Below are 17,802 nucleotides of genomic sequence, written 5' to 3'. Positions count from 1 at the left end.
AACTAAGTGTGAGGAAAAGTTGTGTTCAACTAGAGATCACAACATACAGAAATCAGAAGAACTAGGGTTGGAGTCCTGACTCTCTAGCTCAGCTTCCTGCCCTTGGGTGAGCCATTTATCAGCTCCTTGGTTTCTGAGGCAGAGACAGCAAGCAGTACCGGGATTTCCTACCAGTACATGCGCGTGTCAGCGCCCCAACCCACGTGGTTCAAGGATCACCTGCACTTTGAACATAAATACACTGGCAGAGAGGTTAAAAGCTTACCAAATAACAGTACTGAACTGTCACCTTTCAAAAGGTCCTTCTGTATCAAAGATTTTTAATGTAGTTTTTTTTAACTTTATTCTACAAAATATTTTCCTGTCCATGAAAAAAATTCAGTGAGCTCAAGTTAAGAGGGATGAATTCACCCAGGTGCATGGCTTGCAACACCCTCCTCTAGCAAGCGCCTGCTCCCACACCTGCTGAGACGCAGCCAGTAACTGGCAAGATTCACTCTGCCCAGCTGGTTTGTCTGGAGCACAAACATGAAACCATGAGTAATCACTGCCTGTATTTTCCAAAAGCTATTCTTTTTAATGCATTATTCAGCTTTTGTTTTAAAAATAGACTCAAGAGGGGAGGGTATAGCTCAGTGGTAGAGCGTGTGCCTCGCATGCATGAGGCCCTGGGTTCAATCCCCAATACCTCCCTTAAAAAGTATAAATAAATAAACATAATTTCCTCCTCCCACCAAAAAAAAAAAAAAAACCTAAAAATAAAATAAACAAACAAATAAATAGATAAAAACGTACTCAATAAAAGATCTAAACAGTGTTTTCTCACCAGTTTTAATGAGTTAAAGAGCAGTTGTCAGAAAAATACTAACATACATGATCGTCACTTTCAATACTATCTCTTACAGAATTTTCACTCTTTTAACTAAAGGTATCATTCTCATCTATCTCACAGGCATTCTCAACGAAACTATCAGTAATTAATAACTCGAAGTTTCCAGAAGATCACTGCACTGCACAGTGAATAAAACCGGAAAGCAGACAGAGGGGAGATCTCTGAGCCGACACTGCTGGTCTCTAGCCAGTGCCGGGGGAGAAGCTCGCCCTCCCCCAGTCCTGTTTCTCTGCCCTTTCTCCGGACCCAACCAGCCTTGGTGCTGGGACCCTGTGCTCCAGGAAGACCCCCTCCCCTGTCTCCTCTTGGCAGCCCTCCCCCATGTTTTACCTTCTCAGCATCCTGTTCGAACAGCCTGAGCTGAAAGCACTGGTCAAGCTTCAGCTTCCTCACATGCCACATCTGATGCAGGTGCTGGCGCGTCGAGTGCAGCCTGTCCAGCATGGCGGACACCTTGGGCAAGAGGCTCTGCAGGTCTGCATTGCCCGACCCCGAGTTCTTTTTGGGAAAGCTGTCACTGCTCTGAATCCTCTGCAGCAGCTTCTGTCCCTCTAAATCCAAGTCCTCGATGGGGGCCTTGATCACCTTCTTCTTCAGCTGGGAATGTTCCTCGATCATATTTCGAGCCCCCTCTAAATCCTGAGGCAGCTCCTTCTTAGCGAGGATGTCCTGAAGTTCCTCCAGTCGAGAGAGCATGTGGGTTGCACTGCTAATGTAGTCTTCAAAAGCAACTCTGATTTCAATCCATTCTTCATGGTTGTATTCCAGGCAGCCATCAAACTCGGGAGTGAGTTGAGAAGGATCAACTACTTTGGTAAGGCCTTCTAAAGAGACCATATTTGTCTTAAGGGAAAAAAAATCACATATGAGAAGATGAACCAATTTTAAACAATCTTATCATAATGCAGTTTGCAATGCTTAAGCACAGATCTTCAAACTTAAAACTTAAAATCCATTTATAAAAGACATAACATACCTTGCTCTGGCCCCATAGAAACAAATGTAAGTCAAAGAAGCATTAGTGCAGTCAGGGAAGGATAACTCCCTTAGAGCAACACGTGTACGCTGGTTGCAATAACTGAGATTATAGACCCGTGTGCATTTAATGAGAGCCAAAGAACTTAGTTTTCTTTCCAAGAATGCAGAAATTAACCCACTATTGTAGGCACATTAGAATATGAATGGCTTTTTAAAAATTTAGAAAATACACTAGGGTTAGCAAGAAAGCTGGCAGAAGCTCTTTTCACAAAGTTGGAGAGGGGGAGGTTGCATCCACTGCAGTAACCCACAGCGATTCTGAGCAGCACGCGTGCCCTGCAGCGTCTGCACTGCATCCCAACCTGACAGCGACAAAGTTCTGCAGTGACAGCCTAAGCAAGAAATCTTAATCTCATCCTACCAGAAGGTGATGTAGGGCTAGTATTATTCTTAGGACTCAAGGGAAACAGAAGGGGGTGGTGTTAAATATGAAGACAGAGGTAAAGGGGAAAGATGTGTGGCCTAGAACCAAAAGAAAAACCGCAGGAAGGCTGGTCTGGCCCCAGTTCTGTCACCTCCGGCCTTATCGAAACCCAGAACTGCATCTCTGTGCTGTCTGGCATTAGAAATGGCAAAAGGCAGCAGAGCTAGAAAGAGGGGCTGTTCCTGGTCCAGCACTTCTGCCTAAAATGTGACTGCAGGTTCATTCCTGCCTCATGTGCCCACATTTTCATAATGTCCAGTGAGGCAACCACCTCAGAGAGAAGCTGGTAATGATGTAGAGACAAGTTCAACAGAAACCCCAGTGCAGGTGACTTTAAGGCTCGGAGGGAGAGAGCACAATCAGACTAGCAAAAAACTAGCAAAAACGCATACATTGTATCATCGAACCATTATTCCTGTTTACAATATGTAATTAAAAGTGTAATTAAACCAACACACTTCATATTCTGCAGCAAGAAAATAACTAACCCCCAATAAACTGTCCTTCAACATCACTTCTTATTGTGTATACAGTTAAGACTTACTGGTTTCACCTTTCACCTAAACCTCAAGTGTTGTTTCAAATTCAAATTCAAACTAAATTCAGATTTCAGGTTGAAAATCAGTACCACGGAACAAGACTTCAAAATGCAAGTAATATACTTGTGAAAAGACTTTGAAAAGTGTAACATGTAACATAAAGTTTAAGAAATTTTAATACTGTGTGGTATGTTTAATACTATTACTATTCTTTACCTTCAAATACATGACTACATTCACTGAAACCTAGTATTTGGGCAAAGTGACTAGAAGAAGCAATCTATTCAACTAAAAATTATTGTAAGTCATTATTAGAAAATATGTAAATGTTATTACAGAATATGGCATGAATCAAGTTTCCAGCTGGCCAGAGGACTTTCTTCCCTTAACCAGCTCCTGAAACTAACTGCATCAAGCCTTGTCAGAACCCTGGGAGCAGGAGGACGGGAGGTTCCAGCAGAAAGGAGAGGAAGTCAGTGGGCTGAGGGTCGTTTTATACACTGTCTGAAATACAGCAACCTGTGTGTCAACTGAATCCAGGACTCTGCAGAGGTTTTACAGGAATCTCTCCCTTTTCATGAATGAGAGATCTGAGCTGTGAAACGCATGGCAGGTCATCCTCTCCAGTATCAAGGACAGGATGAAAAGTCACTCTCTTCCACACATCTTCCTCAAGAAGTCTGAAGTGGGGCATTTCTCCCTAATATCCCCTTATTTCCAAGGCTGAGGTAACCACGATGACTCTGAAGCCACGTAAAGCCACATGCGCTATTTTATCACGTGAAGTGAAAGGCAACAGACTTCTCTCCCTAAGACGCGTGCCTTATACCTCAGCAGCCCCACCTCCCAGAGACAAAGCTGGAACCAAAACCCACCGTGGGCAAAACACCCACCGGGAGAAGGTGGTCAGCAAAGCCAACTCAACAATTTCACACAACTAATTTGACATGTCATATGTACAGAAGATGTGCAGTTCCTGTTGAATATGTGGTTTTTAAAAATCTATTACCAGCCCAAAATGATGAGAAAAAAGTCAACTTTTAATAAGGCACATCTATTGGTTTAGTTGGTCTGGCTACCCAAGAAAGTTACCTCAAATTCAAATTTAGAACTGCCAAAATTAGTCCTCTGTTTCTGCCAAAAGTTGTCTGGCTTGATTATCAGTGCAACGTGAATGCAGCAGGGGAAGGACTCTTGTAAAATCTTCAGCAGAGGCTTGATGGAGTCCCACTTGGACCCACGCATGTCCACAATCACCGTGAATCCTCGCTTGCACACTTCTTCACTAGAGAAAAAGGAAAAACAGGTTTGAACCATGCAATCTCTTGCCATTATTTATGGTTGGAGTCCTGCTGGGCGAGGCTGACTCTGCTTCCATCATCCTGCTGTCCCTGGGGACCTCCCTCCCTCCACCCACCGCCTGGCTGATGGGCACTCGTGCAGAAGGAGCTGGAGGACACAAAAATCATTACAGGAAGAGCTCAGGTCTTATCGTAAAATAGAACTTTCTCACTCTCCCCAGTACCTTGACAGGATAGACTGACTATACATGCACAAGGTTCAACCTCAAAAACCTTTAACTTTTTTCTGTGGCTACGATTTTGCATCTTTGTCTTCTCTTTAGAGAAAAGCAATGACCATCCTTGTTCATTTCTCTGGTCTTTTATGCATTAACTGATCATACACACTGTCTAATAACTATTAGGGCAAAGGTCTTTGGCAAGCACTAAATGGGGAGAGACCCTAACGGCCCCCACAGAGCCCAGGGAAAGGAGAGGGGCAGTCACTGGGACTTCAGAATCACAAGCTGAATCCACCCCCACCAGCCTGCTGGCGAGAGTGGGAGCTTCTGAATGTCCCATTTTATTCCCTTAGACTAACAGTCTGGGTCCTGAGCTATCTCAGGGACTCTCCAATGTGGTGCACCAGCCCACAGAGCGCCTTGGCACGCTTCCGGCGGGGTCTGGGGGTAAGTCTATCTTCACAGTAACACTGAGACTTATTTGCCTTTTTCAGCCAGTTGCACTGAGGGTGCAGAGGCCATGGTGAACACTGCTGGCCCTTAGCACAGGTCAAAGCAGTGCTAGGGGTCACTGTATTCTTCCTCTCCACATTCTAGCTGTCGAAACAAACGAAAGAGCCAGTTTCTCTTAAGAATGTCCTTGATGAAGAAATAAAAATAATTAACTTTATAAAATCTCAACCTCCAAGTCCACAGGAAATATATATAAAGTACTTCTTTTTTTTTCTCAGTATTTTTTAACATTTTTTATTGATTTATAATCATTTTACAATGTTTTGTCAAATTCCAGTGTTCAGCACAATTTCTCATTCATGGACATATACACACTCATTGTCACATTTTTTTCTCTGTGAGTTATCATAACATTTTATGTATATTTCCCTGTGCTATACAGTGTAATCTTGTTTATCTATTCTACAATTTTGAAATCCCAGTCTATCCCTTCCCACCCTCCACCCCCCTGGCAACCACAAGTCTGTATTCTCTGTCTGTGAGTCTATTCCTGTCCTGAACCCACAAACTTTTGGTCAACTAATCTTCGACAAAGGAGGCAAGAATATACAATGGAATAAAGACAGTCTCTTCAGTAAATGGTGTTGGGAAAACTGGACAGCAGCATGTAAATAAATGAAGCTAGATCACTTCCTTACACCATTTACACCATAAAGCACTTCTGCAATAAAGAAAAACCGAGAGTAAAAGTGCCCATAAACATGGGTGAAAAATCCACAGTCTTCCCTCACACCATACACAAAAATAAACTCAAAATGGTTTAAAGACCTAAATGTAAGACATGACGCCAAAAAACTCCTAGAAGAGAACACAGGCAGAACATCCTCCGACACAAATTGTAGTAGTATTTTCTTAGTTCAGTCTCCCAAGACAAAAGAAACAAAAGCAAAAATAAACAAGTGGGACCTAATTAAACTTATAAGCTTTTGCACAGCAAAGAAAATCATAAACAAAACAAAAAGCCAACCTATGGAATGGGAGAAAATATTTGCAAATGATGAGACCAACAAGGGGCGAATATCCAAAATATACAAACAGCTCATACAACTCAATAAAAAAAAATCCAATTAAAAAAATTAAACAGACATCTCTCCCAAGAAGACATACAGGTGCCAATAAGCCTGTGAAAAGACGCCCAACACTGTTCATCACTAGAGGAAAGCAAATCAAAACCACATCGAGTGAGCTATCACCTCGAACCGGTCAGAATGGCCACCATCAGAAAGTTCACAAATAGTCAATGCTGGAGAGGGTGTGGAGAGGCAACCCTCTTACACTGTTGGTAGGAATGCAAACTGGTGTGTAGTCATTATGAAGAACAGTATGGAGGTTCCTTTAAAGAAACTAAAAATACAGCTACCATATGATGCAGCAATCCCATTCCTAAGCATATATCTGGAGAAAATGAAAATTCTAATTTGAAAAGATACCTGCTCCCCAATGTTCACAGCAGCACTGTTTACAATAGCTCAGACATGGAGACAGCCCAAATGCCCATCAGCAAACAACTGGGTTAAAAAGATGTGGTATATATACACAATGGAATATTACTCAGCTGTAAAAATAAAGAAGTATCACAACATGGATGGACCTAGAGAATATCATACTAAGTGAAGTAAGTCAGAGAAAGACAAATGTCATATGATATCAACTTGTATGTGGAATCTAAAAAGTAATACAAATGAATCTACATACAAAATCAGAAACAGACTCATAGACACAGAAAACTAACTTATGGTTACAAATGGGAAAAGGTGGGGAGAGATCTAGTAGGAGTCTGAGATCAACAGATACACATTACTAAACAACAAGGATTTACTGTATAGCACATGGAGCTACATTCAATATTGTATAATAACCTACAATGGAAAATAGTCTGAAAACATATATATATATATATATATATATAAAACTGAATCACTTTGCTGTACATCTGAAACTAACACAACATTGTAAATCAATTACACTTTCAAAATTTTTTATTAAAAAAATTTCAATTGAGTCCTTATAGACAGGAAAAAAAACAAGTCTCCCCTAAATTTAAGCCAAAATTAAAACCAATTTCACGCTCTCTTGCATGAGCTGGCTCCTCCGCCCTCTCCAATCCCACACTGCACACACACCATTCTTTTCCTTATCTTGATTCATACATATATCATCACAGTAACTGACGTTCCAAGTTCCTATAAGAATTACATCAGTGTAGGAGGCATGTCACAAAAATATTTCGAAAAAGTCTGTGAGGACAGAACCTGAGTAGATGGCAGCTCGCAGTCCTGACAACACAGTGTTGAAGTCCCAAGGAAAAACAAGACGATCCAACAGCCTGGCTTCTCCCTCCAACGTGGAAAGTTGCCATGTGCTTCACTTCTGTTAACCACTCCTATGTGAATGTGAACTCACAAAGAGTTACACCTGGCTCCACACTCCTCATGCTGTCACCTCTCTTGCCTCCAGGAGGGCCTGGGCCATGACCCAGGGAATGTCTCAGGCCTCCTTCACAAATCCTTAGACACAGCTGGGGCACTCCCAGAGACATTTCCTACAATCGCCTCACTCACTGAAAGTAAGCATTCTGGACTTCCTGAGGCTCTGGTGGAGTTTACAATTCCACAAGAGTCCACTCAGTAGAAATTTCTGGGCTGCTGAGGTCCTCGGGGCTAGACCAGCCTGACCAGGAGGACGTCTGCTGCTCAGCCAAGGCACTCTCTCTTTTTTTTTTTTAGTTGAAATATAGTTGATTTACAATGCTGGGTGAGTCTCTGGTGTACAGCGTAGTGATTCAGTTATACGTATGTATATATTCTTTTTAATTACAGTTTATTACAAGCTATTGAATATAGCTCCCTGTGCTATACAGTAGGACCTTATTGTTCATCTAATTCTGTACATAGTAGTTTATTATCTGCCAATCCCAAATTCCTAATTTATCCCCCCTCCTTTCCCCTTTGGTAATTATAAGTCAGTTTTCTGTCTGTGAGTCTGTTTCTGTTGTGTAAATAAGTTCATTTGTGTCTTTTTTTTTTTTTTAAAGATTCCACATGTAAGTGACACCATGTATTTGTCTTCCTCTGTCTGACTTACTTCTCTTAGTATGACGATCTCCAGGTCCACCCATGTTGCTGCAAATGGCATGGTTTCATTCGTTTTTATGCCGGCCGAGACATTCTGCTCCAGACTTGCGCATTCGGCTGCTACCCACCAGACAGGAGACTGTCAAACCGCAGCAACAGGCTGCACCAGTTGCTGTTTGGGAGACTGCACAGGTCTTCATTTTATCAAGGTAGATTCTCCAGGCCTGTCTTTCTCCTCACACAGCCCTACACAGTGTATACATAAAACTGCAAAGCCCCTCCACTTGACAGGGGCTTAAAAGGAACCCTGGGTAACTCCAGGCTTAACAGGAGGAACAAGGTGGGGAAAGACACAAGCACACAGTGCCTGGAGCTTGCACTGTTTACAGAAAGATTAACTATTCACCTGCCTCCAGGATCCAATTTTTACCACCCAGTGACCTCCAAGTAACACAAACAGCACACCAGCTGGGATGGGAGTGCACGTCCTTTCAACCCGCCTGTCTTTATCCAGTTAAAAGCTAGGCATCATTAAGAAAGCAGTGATTTGCAAACATTCCCAAATCCAGTTCATCTTTTTTGATGAACATATGGCTGCCAGCAGAAGCTCAAAGCCCTGCCACCTCCTTCAAGACGGTGCTCACTGGCCAAATGTGACATACTAACTGGGTATGTTAGCAGTTCTATCCAAGAGCTTCAAAATGAAGCTGTTTTAGCTGTTAATTTTTTTTAATTATATAAAACTAAGGTCTTTTTTCAATACAGGTCCCTAAAAAAGATAAACTCTCCTTTCCTCGGTTCCTCAATGAAGAAAGTAACTTTTAATATGAAAGTTCATGAATGAATCAATTCAAAGTTTCACGTATTTCATCTGACAAAGGAGAGTCAGTGGTTCATCCATCTAGCTACTACAAAGCATTCTAAAGAAGGCAAAATGTTCTACGAGGTAATTAGTATCATTCGAGCAATAAGGGCAATAAACACCCAGAGAGGTACCACGACTAACGTGATTGTCATCTCTGGGCAGGAATCCCAATTAGACCAGCGAGAAGTGCTGCTGTGACTTTTCGGACACACATTTAGTGGGAAGTTTCCCTGCACATGAATCGTATGAAAATCAGTCTATTACTCAAATTGTTTTCTTTCAAAGGAAGAGAGAGGGGAAAGGAAAGTGGCCCAAATAACAATACTCATACTGGTCACCACTGCGCCCATCACACTAAAGTCTAACCTGGAGGGCCACATGTTAAAAGGCAATCAGGAGGCCACACAGAAGAAAACAGACACGACGACCTGGCTCGAGGACACATGGCAATAGGACAACCGCTGAAGGAAAGCTAGGAGTGAGCGGGAACGAGGGACATTACCGCGCAACTTTTGTGGCAGCTGCTGTGAGTCAGACGCTGTGCTGGGCGTGAGCATAAATCGTCTTCCTTAACACAATGAGCCGAGACGTACACATTACTAGCACAGTTCAAAGATCAGAAAAGTCATAAAATGAAGTACCCAGGTCGGTCCGTCTGACTCTGCCCCCCAACACCTGCCCGGCTTGCACACTTTACATCCAGGAACGTGCAGCCCTGCGGCTGCCTGGCTGAGGGACAGCCCGAGAGCCACCTTCTTGTCACAGAAAACGTCAGGAGTAGGGGACGGGGAAAGGGGTCCCACAGCCCACCCTCCCTGCCAGGACTGTTCACATCACTCTGAAACTCTAACAACAAATCATCAGACTCAGAAAGTAAGTCCCTCCGTGTTCACACCACTGATCTGCTGGTGCTGTTAACTGATCCCACTGTTTGGCTAAAACCAGACTGCTCCCACCTCTGCGCTCCCAGGAGGCGGCCAGGCTCTGTCAGTCCCTGCAGGACCCGGGTGGACCCGGGAGGACTCTTTTTGCTGCCACTTCTATTTGGACCACTGTGAAATCTTCCTCCAATATCACGTGGCAGATGCATTGTTTACATATTAATCCCCCCTCTCTTATTTGCTCATTAACCAAGGAAGAGAAAATGGCACTTCCTGTCACTTGAAATTGTAAATTGTAAATACAAAAGTCAATCCAGGCAATGAAATGAAGTGTTGTGCTCAGCGGCTGGAGGGTCACTCTACACACTGAAGTATTTATGAGAGACATGATGGGATGTTTGGGATTTGCTATAATTTCTGGAGAAAAGTAGACCAGGTTGGCAAAATGGGATCATCACTGGAGCTGGATGACCGGCACGTGGGTGTGTGGTCCCCGGAGCCTCACAGTTCTGAGTACACCCACACTTCCCATGACAAAGTTGTGTGTGTGTTTCTAAAGTGGGCCACCCAGATGATCCAAAATACATCCGAGCCCATTTTTTTAAATAGTATCAATGAAAGGGCAAATAATTTTTTTATATTTACAATCAATACGGATTTCCAAACCAGAAAGCAAGTTGCCAAAGTTACATACAGAATTCCAACCAAATGTTTTTGAAAAGATTACCCAGATGAAATTCGACTTGTTTTTCATTAAACTATATGACAAGCATCATTTTGATTGGCAGAGATTTATTTACTTTTTACATCATCCTTTGGATTCCCCTGTTTCTTTTTCTATCATCAGCACTGCACCTGGTACATAGGTAAGAACTCAGTAAGCTGTGGCTACCAGCTATCTTGTCTCTTATAAATGACAGTGAGTAGCAAGGAACCTCTAAAACTCTTTCCACCTCTATGATTTCATAGTTCAAGTCCAAGAAAATACCAGAGTAAGAGGCAATGGGAAACTTTTCCATAGATTTAAAGCAGAGGCCCATTGCTCTGCCACCAATGACACAATGTGACAGTCTTCCCACAAAGGATACCCAACAGAAAAAACCAAGCACTTCCTCTGAAGGTCAGACCATCCGCGCCAAAGCTGACTTTCATCCGTCATGGCTGGGAGGGGTCACCAAAGGGCAACACTGTTCCCTGGTTGGTGTCAGGGGTGCCACCAACCACGTGCTGTGGGGGATCGGTGACATCTGCCTCAACCTTTAGGATCCATTATGCTGCTGCTGACCACCTTCTATTATCTCTTGCACAACATGCTGCTCACAGTTACTCTGTGGCCTGTATTATGACCGAGTTTCCTTCTACACATCCTCATTCAGTCTCCACGGAACTCCCTTGTCACCCTCCCACGTCACTCATGCACGCCTTTCTAGAGTGAGGATGACCTTTTCCGCACAGGGAGCACCCCTCCAGCCCCCAGCACACAGCACTCTCTTATTCCAGGCTGGCTCTATTCTTGGATTATGTGGAGCAGTATTCTATTCGCCAAAAAATAATCTTAATAATTAATGGGGGGTGGTTCCTCCACCAGCAGTCCGCTAGCTGCGTTAAGTCAAACCTGCAAAATACATTTCTAGAGCAGAAGCCAAGATTCTAAATTCCTATTACCAGACCAGTTCCTATTACCTGCTCCTCACTTCGGGGCGGTCCAGGAAATAAAGTTTTGCCTATTCCCAGTGCTCCAGCATCAACACTAAAAAGTCTCCTTGGTTGGTGAGAGTAGGGTCTCCGATTGAATGAAGGTTCTCAAACTCGGTGTCTTGGCATATGAGCTGGCAAGGATTTTTAATGCCCCACACAGTTCATGCTATAAACCAAGAGAATACTTTTAAAGAACCATAGCTCACCATGGAGACAGAAACAAATATACCACAAGGAACTGAGCCCCACTTCTGACCTTCCCTTTGACTGGGTCTTGGTATGAGAATCCTCCACCAATCTTGCTTTACTTCCACCTCAGGCACCACATCCTAACATCCCAGCCCACTGGGCACCCCAACCCCACCGTCACCACACAAAGCCCCTCACTCACAGCACGTACCTTCTCACCCCTGCACCGAGGATGGTCACAAAAGGGAAATAAGGAGGAAGATCATGGTTTTAATGTTACACTACTTTGTCCACTTGGAATTCAGGCTACTGTTGAGTTGTTCTCCAGAGAATGGAGCACGCACCTCTCTGAACAGTGGGAGCGGTGACGAGCAACACGCACGTGGGACTCACCTGGGGATACAGGCGAGATAGGAAATGAGCCTCCGCAGGTCCTCCTGTCGTATTCTGTCATGGTTGCTGCGGGCCGGGAACGTTAGGATGGGACCTCCGCGTTTATCTCTGCCACCTGGAAACAAGCATGTGGAATGGCTCAGACACAAACAAGAGGAGACAGGACTGGACACGCTGCGGGGGGGCCAAAGTTGTCACCCACCCACGTGCGCAAAGCTGCACCCCCACCGCCTGCTTGTCCGGGGGCCCCAGGCAGGGGGCCAGAGCCCGGCTTTCAGCTGAGACGGGGCGGCAACATGACCCCCAGGACTCTGAAGGTCTGAGCTTTGCGTACCACATGGACGATGTCACAGCAGGCCTCATCTCTCTTCCAATGTGCTCCCTCTTTTCTTCAGTTTTATATTTGGAGAGAAAAAAAGTTTGCACATCTCCATGCTTCCTTCACCTTCAACAACCGCCTCCCACACCTTCTCTCTCTCTCTTTCCCCCTCCCTGTCTCTCCTCCACACTGTCCCCTCTCCTCCCCTCCCCTGCATTCTAAGCACTCTCTTTGCTGCCAACCAAACTGAGTTTAATTCTTGAAAGGGAAAAGACAGGTATGTTTTTCAAACTTTGCACTGATGTCTACTCTATACAATCTGGGATCCAGGGCATCTTCCTCATCTTCCTCTCTCCAGGGCAGTATCTGACCTCCACAGCCAAGCTTTCTGACCCTACTCCCTCACACAAAGCCACACATAACCAAAAATAAGAGAAAGAGAGAAAGAGATTGGCAAGCAAGAATTTTAAAGCAGAACTAATTAATTAGCTTAAGAATTTTACAAAAATTACACACTAAGTACAAATCTCACATGACTGGTCTTTGATAAAAAGGCAGAACTATTTCTCAGTAACATGTATACAATCTTAAGTCTGTTGGCATCACTGAACATTTTTGGTCAAATTGCTACATTAATTTTATTACTTCTCCCAGGGTTTTCAGAACAGAATACAGAGAAAGAAAACTACTTTCTCAAGTGTATGCTGCATTTGGTTTTACGGCTCTGGTCATCTCTTTTCAAAAGTATGGCAATAGGATCTCAAAATTCAAGCCACAATATGAAACTCTTAATTCTTTTCTCATCTTAACTATTTACCTTGTCAGCAGAGGTAAATGAAAAAGCAGGCAAACAAACAAACAAACAACAGAAAACCAGACTCTTTACTTGTAGAAAGGTCAAAAACAGACTCAGAAGATGTTGGTATTTTAAAAACACATTTGACCAGTATGGGTCTTGACAATTTCCTAGGATGATTAACACTTCCTCCAAAGAGGAATGAGACTTAGTGCTGAGTCTGAAGACTGAAACTGATTCACAAGTACTGTTAAGTCATGCAGTCCAGAAAAGTGTTAAAATTATTTATAAATCCAGTAACTCAGGTACTGAATGGGAACAACGATCCATCACAGCGACCGACACAGGCTAGGCACAGCACCGAGGGCTCCACACCCGCTCTGATCTTACAGGAACAATGACCCTGTTATGAGACTTCCCCTCGTCAGCTTTACTATTAAAGACACTGAGGTTCAAAGAGCTTAAATACTAAAGACAAAGAGACTATGCCAGCAGGTCACTGCTGGACCTTTGCCCTGGCAAGAACTTAACGTGATTTTTCAAACGAGTAGCATCAGCTCTTTCTAAATAATATCAGAAGGACAACTAAATGATGGGTTCCCGGGTCTTATTTTTTTTTTTATTAATGAAAAGAACTATTAAAAGTGAGAAGCAGTACTGTTACGATGAATGAAATGACAGAATATATATACTGAAATGACAGACTGTCGTTATGGAGTCATCATCTAAAATATCAGACAAGGGGAGAGTAGAGCTCAGTGGTGGAGCGCAACTTACCAATCACAAGGTCCTGGGTTCAATCCCCGGTACCTCCATTAGAAAATGAAATAAAATAAAACAAAATAATAAAATAAAGTATCAGACAGTATTTTTAGGGAAATATCAATGGCTCCAGGTTTTTGGAATACTTCTTGTTCCCAGATTAGGCAGGTAACAAGTTCAGTTTTTATATAACAGGATTTTATTTCCCTACAGCTTTCATTCTTTTCAAAAAAGAATCAATCTCCCTGATCAAAAATATTATACATCAACACCTATTACAGCAACTTGAGCTTTTAAAAATAGAGTGACATGCAAATTAAAGCATTCACCCCACTTTTGGTAAAGAGAACGGAACCTCACATTTCTCTGGACCACCACCCTGAACTGCTTAAATACAACATAATGTGTGATTCATTAGGGAGGCTAAATTCCCGTGACCCATGGCAACTGTCCTCCCTCTGAGGTCACTGTATCTCATGATGGGATCAGCCTGGCTCCAGCATGGCCTTGAAGAGGAGAATCCAAAATCTGCCCACGAAAGTGCTGGGGAGTCAACAGGTGTGCACACTGCACATGGCCATTCTGTTCACTCCAGAAGTGAGAACAAACTACACGTGTGCGCAGAAGGCCTGGCTGCCTCCGTGGACTGCTGCACTGTCAGCTGGAGATGCCCCATGGTGCTGGCACTGAAGAGGGTCCCCCGAGACCTGACAGCATTTTCATCCACCAAACAGGCTCTCATTCGTGTCCTAAAAGTTTGTTTAAATCTCAGCTTGAACTCTAAGATGGAGGGGGAAAAACCATTTTACTTTCTTCCTTTTTCCAGAATAGAGTTTCAAAAACTCACTCGGATACTTTTTAAAACGTCATCAAAAAATCACTTACGAAGTGAAACCTGCATATTCTCTATTAAGTAATTTAACAATATTTTCACCTGCTAACCTCCTGGGGGTGCATCTTCCAATCTGCAGTGTCACAGTCAGTGACAGGCAGGTGCCAATTACCCATCTGCTGACCCCTCCCAGTGAGATTGAAAAAAAAAAAATCTTAGAACCACTGAAATGCAGTATTAGTTCAAAGGAACATAGTCTCTGAACCCCAAGGAGTTTAAAAATCACCTCCACCGATGTCTGTTTACAGTACATTCCTCAAAATCTATCTTGATTGCCAATGTCTCAGAAGGTACACAAATGAAAATACTGAGCGGGTTATGAAGCAGAGAAGCTTCACAGTTCTTGCTCCTGAACTAACACAAATAATAGTGCTGCAGCTCGTAAAAGCTTCATCGACTAGACAGACTCATGGAGTCTGAGGTCAACCCACAGCCTCGTGGTGAGGCAGGCGGGACACATGTCAAGTCCCATTTTACAGACGGAAACTCAGGGCCTTAGTTCCTACAATGAAAAGGAAAGGGCAGGAAGTCCATTTCCTGCACCTTCCAATGTCACAGGATATCCATGGACGGGAGTTTTACAGTCCCTGGACCTCTGCGTGTCTGGAACCAAAGACCAACAGCTCATTAAGGATTAGCTGCCCATCCAAACGCTGGCTTAGTCAAAAAACAAACCCCCCCACCCTGCCCTGCTCCGGAATGGTAACTCACTGACCACAAAGAGCAAACTCTTCCAAAGGAGATGCAAATATAAAATCAAAGAAAAATATCTGTAATCCCAAATTTGAATTGGAAATTTTGGTATGAAGTCATGATACCCTTTCTCATTTAAAAAACATGTTTATACCTACTTTCTAAATGTGTCCACTGAAGAGGCACAGAAACAGTGGCCCACCCGGAACAGCAAGCTCCCCAGCACCCTGTCCCCACAGCTCCCCGCGGAAAAGAACCAGGGAGCTCAGGGAAACGGCTGACAGGGGCAGGAAATAGACAAGATGAGCCTGAAACATCTGGTCACATCGGCAAAGAAAGAAGCTGTATTACTGTGGCACATGGATTCAGAAGCCAATCTGCAGAGGCTCCCATCAGCCACAGACGGGAAAATTCTCACTTCGTGAGAGAAAAAGAAAGTGTACAATTGAAATGCGTGAGCCCAAAATGATACCTTAAAAAAAAAAAGATTTTTCATTAGTCTGAAATGACTAATGATCATTTTCAATTAGTCTGAAAACTAGCAAAGGACAAGAATCAATTATTTATCCATCCTTTCCTGTACGATCTATGTTCTCAGGGTAACCAAGAAGCTGATGATGGATATGTCTCCTTATGGAATATCCAAGTTAATAAATGAAGGAAAAGGATGTAATTAGAATGTCATCATTTTGCAACCCTATAAAATATATCTAAACAATAATCATCAATGAATGCTTAACATCATAAACAGACAACCAGACTCTCCCAGTAAAGCTCCCAGTAGAACTGTCCAACACTACCCATTAAAAAGTTTTGCCTACTTCCCTGCAAAACCTAAGCTAAGTCTAATCAAGCCTCAAGATCCAGCTCCCGGTTCACAGAACACACAGGGGAAGGGGAACATGTTACATGGCAACCCAGGGATGCAAATAGCAAAATGTAGGGAAATCTGCAGGAAGACACCCTATTTCCTCACTCAGTAAACATAAAGGGGCAAGAGAAAAAGGACGAGGAGGAAAAATCTGCACATTACAAGAGACACCAGACACATCAACCGACTGCAATGTACATCCTATAAAAACAAATAATGAGATGAGCAGGGAAATACGAATATTGATTAGTTTTTTTACATTAAAGAATTACTGCCCCAGCCATTGGCTTCCTCAAAACCGCAGGGAGGCCGAGCCCTTCCGAGAAAAGGCCGACGTTCCTCCAATCCCCAGGGCAGGTGAACTGGGCCGGAGCGGAAGGCAGAGGGCCCAACACTTTAAGAAAAAAATAATAATAATTACTATTCATTTTTTACGTCTGTTAATGGTATTGAGGGGTTTTTTTTTTTAAGCTTTTCAAGGAATGCAGATGGAACAAGATTACAGAAGTGACCCATGGATTCATGCAAATTCACTCTACTATTCTGTCTCCTTTTGGATGTTGAAATGTTCCCTGATAAAAAAAATAAGGGAGGAGAATGTCTTCTTAATTCTGGTGGGTGTCTGTGGGTTCTTTTAAGGCCCAAGCCCTAGTGGCATGGGAACCACATGTAGTGCTTGACACTATACATATTACATACACACACGTAGAACATTAAATATATGTAATATATTAAATATGTATACTATAAATATACCCATGCTTTACATATAGAACATTAAATACAAACTACAGGGTATTTTTTCACAGCCTCTCCTCTGACTTCATGCATGAAGTCAGATAAGTCATCTCATCTAATTTAATTTGCCTTCTCAATGGAGGAAGCAGTACTTTGCTATCTTAAGTGCAATGAGGGCTACTTTTTAGAGTACCCGGAAATGCATCGGGAATATTCAAGTTCAAGGAGTCCACACCGGTTTTTCAGAGATCTTGAGCTAGTAGGTATCTCACAGAATCAGTGATTCTGTGGCCTGCTTTTTCAAAGCCCTGGCTACTCCACTCAGATTTAATTTACTAAAAGCCACTCACATGGAGACCTTTTACAAAGTCATCATAATAAATAACCCTGATATTTTTTAAAAAATGGGGTCACAGCAAAAAGTAGAGGGGCTCTTTGTGGGGTAATAAAAGTGTGTTCTAGAATTAATTAAGACGGTGACAACGGTTCCACAACCTTGTGAATACACTAAAATCTACAAGATTGTATGCTTTTAAAAGGTAGAGTTATAGTATATGAATTATAACTCGGTGAAAAAGAAGAAAGAAAAAAACAGGACCAGAGATAAAAATATTTTCACAAGTTTACTCCTTCATTGTAACTTTTCAAAAAAAAAATTCACCACACAAGTAATCAATTTGTTTTTAATTTAATGATTTTTTTC

General features: G+C 42.8%; 1 protein-coding gene and 1 non-coding gene across 5 annotated transcripts in view; one reads left to right on the top strand and one right to left on the bottom strand.

Moving 5' to 3' along the window:
• The window catches only part of TRIO (trio Rho guanine nucleotide exchange factor), a 332,063-nt gene that overhangs the window by 198,900 nt on the left and 115,361 nt on the right, over nucleotides 1-17,802 (bottom strand). For all 4 annotated transcript variants that reach the window (XM_074356326.1, XM_074356339.1, XM_074356335.1 and 1 more), the window contains exons 3-5: nucleotides 12,029-12,143; nucleotides 3,986-4,178; nucleotides 1,223-1,735 (exon numbers count right to left, since the gene is read on the bottom strand). In XM_074356326.1, coding sequence (XP_074212427.1) covers nucleotides 1,223-1,735; nucleotides 3,986-4,178; nucleotides 12,029-12,143 — 821 coding nt within the window. The remainder of the gene's footprint in view (nucleotides 1-1,222; nucleotides 1,736-3,985; nucleotides 4,179-12,028; nucleotides 12,144-17,802) is intronic.
• On the top strand, nucleotides 621-693 carry TRNAA-CGC (transfer RNA alanine (anticodon CGC)). Its single transcript has one exon. It is a non-coding gene; the product is annotated as a tRNA-Ala (tRNA).

The sequence above is a fragment of the Camelus bactrianus genome, chromosome 3, assembly GCF_048773025.1.
Source record: "Camelus bactrianus isolate YW-2024 breed Bactrian camel chromosome 3, ASM4877302v1, whole genome shotgun sequence".
NCBI lineage: Eukaryota > Metazoa > Chordata > Mammalia > Artiodactyla > Camelidae > Camelus > Camelus bactrianus.
The sequence above is the reverse complement of the archived record's forward strand: the minus strand, read 5'-3'. Positions and strand labels throughout refer to the sequence as shown.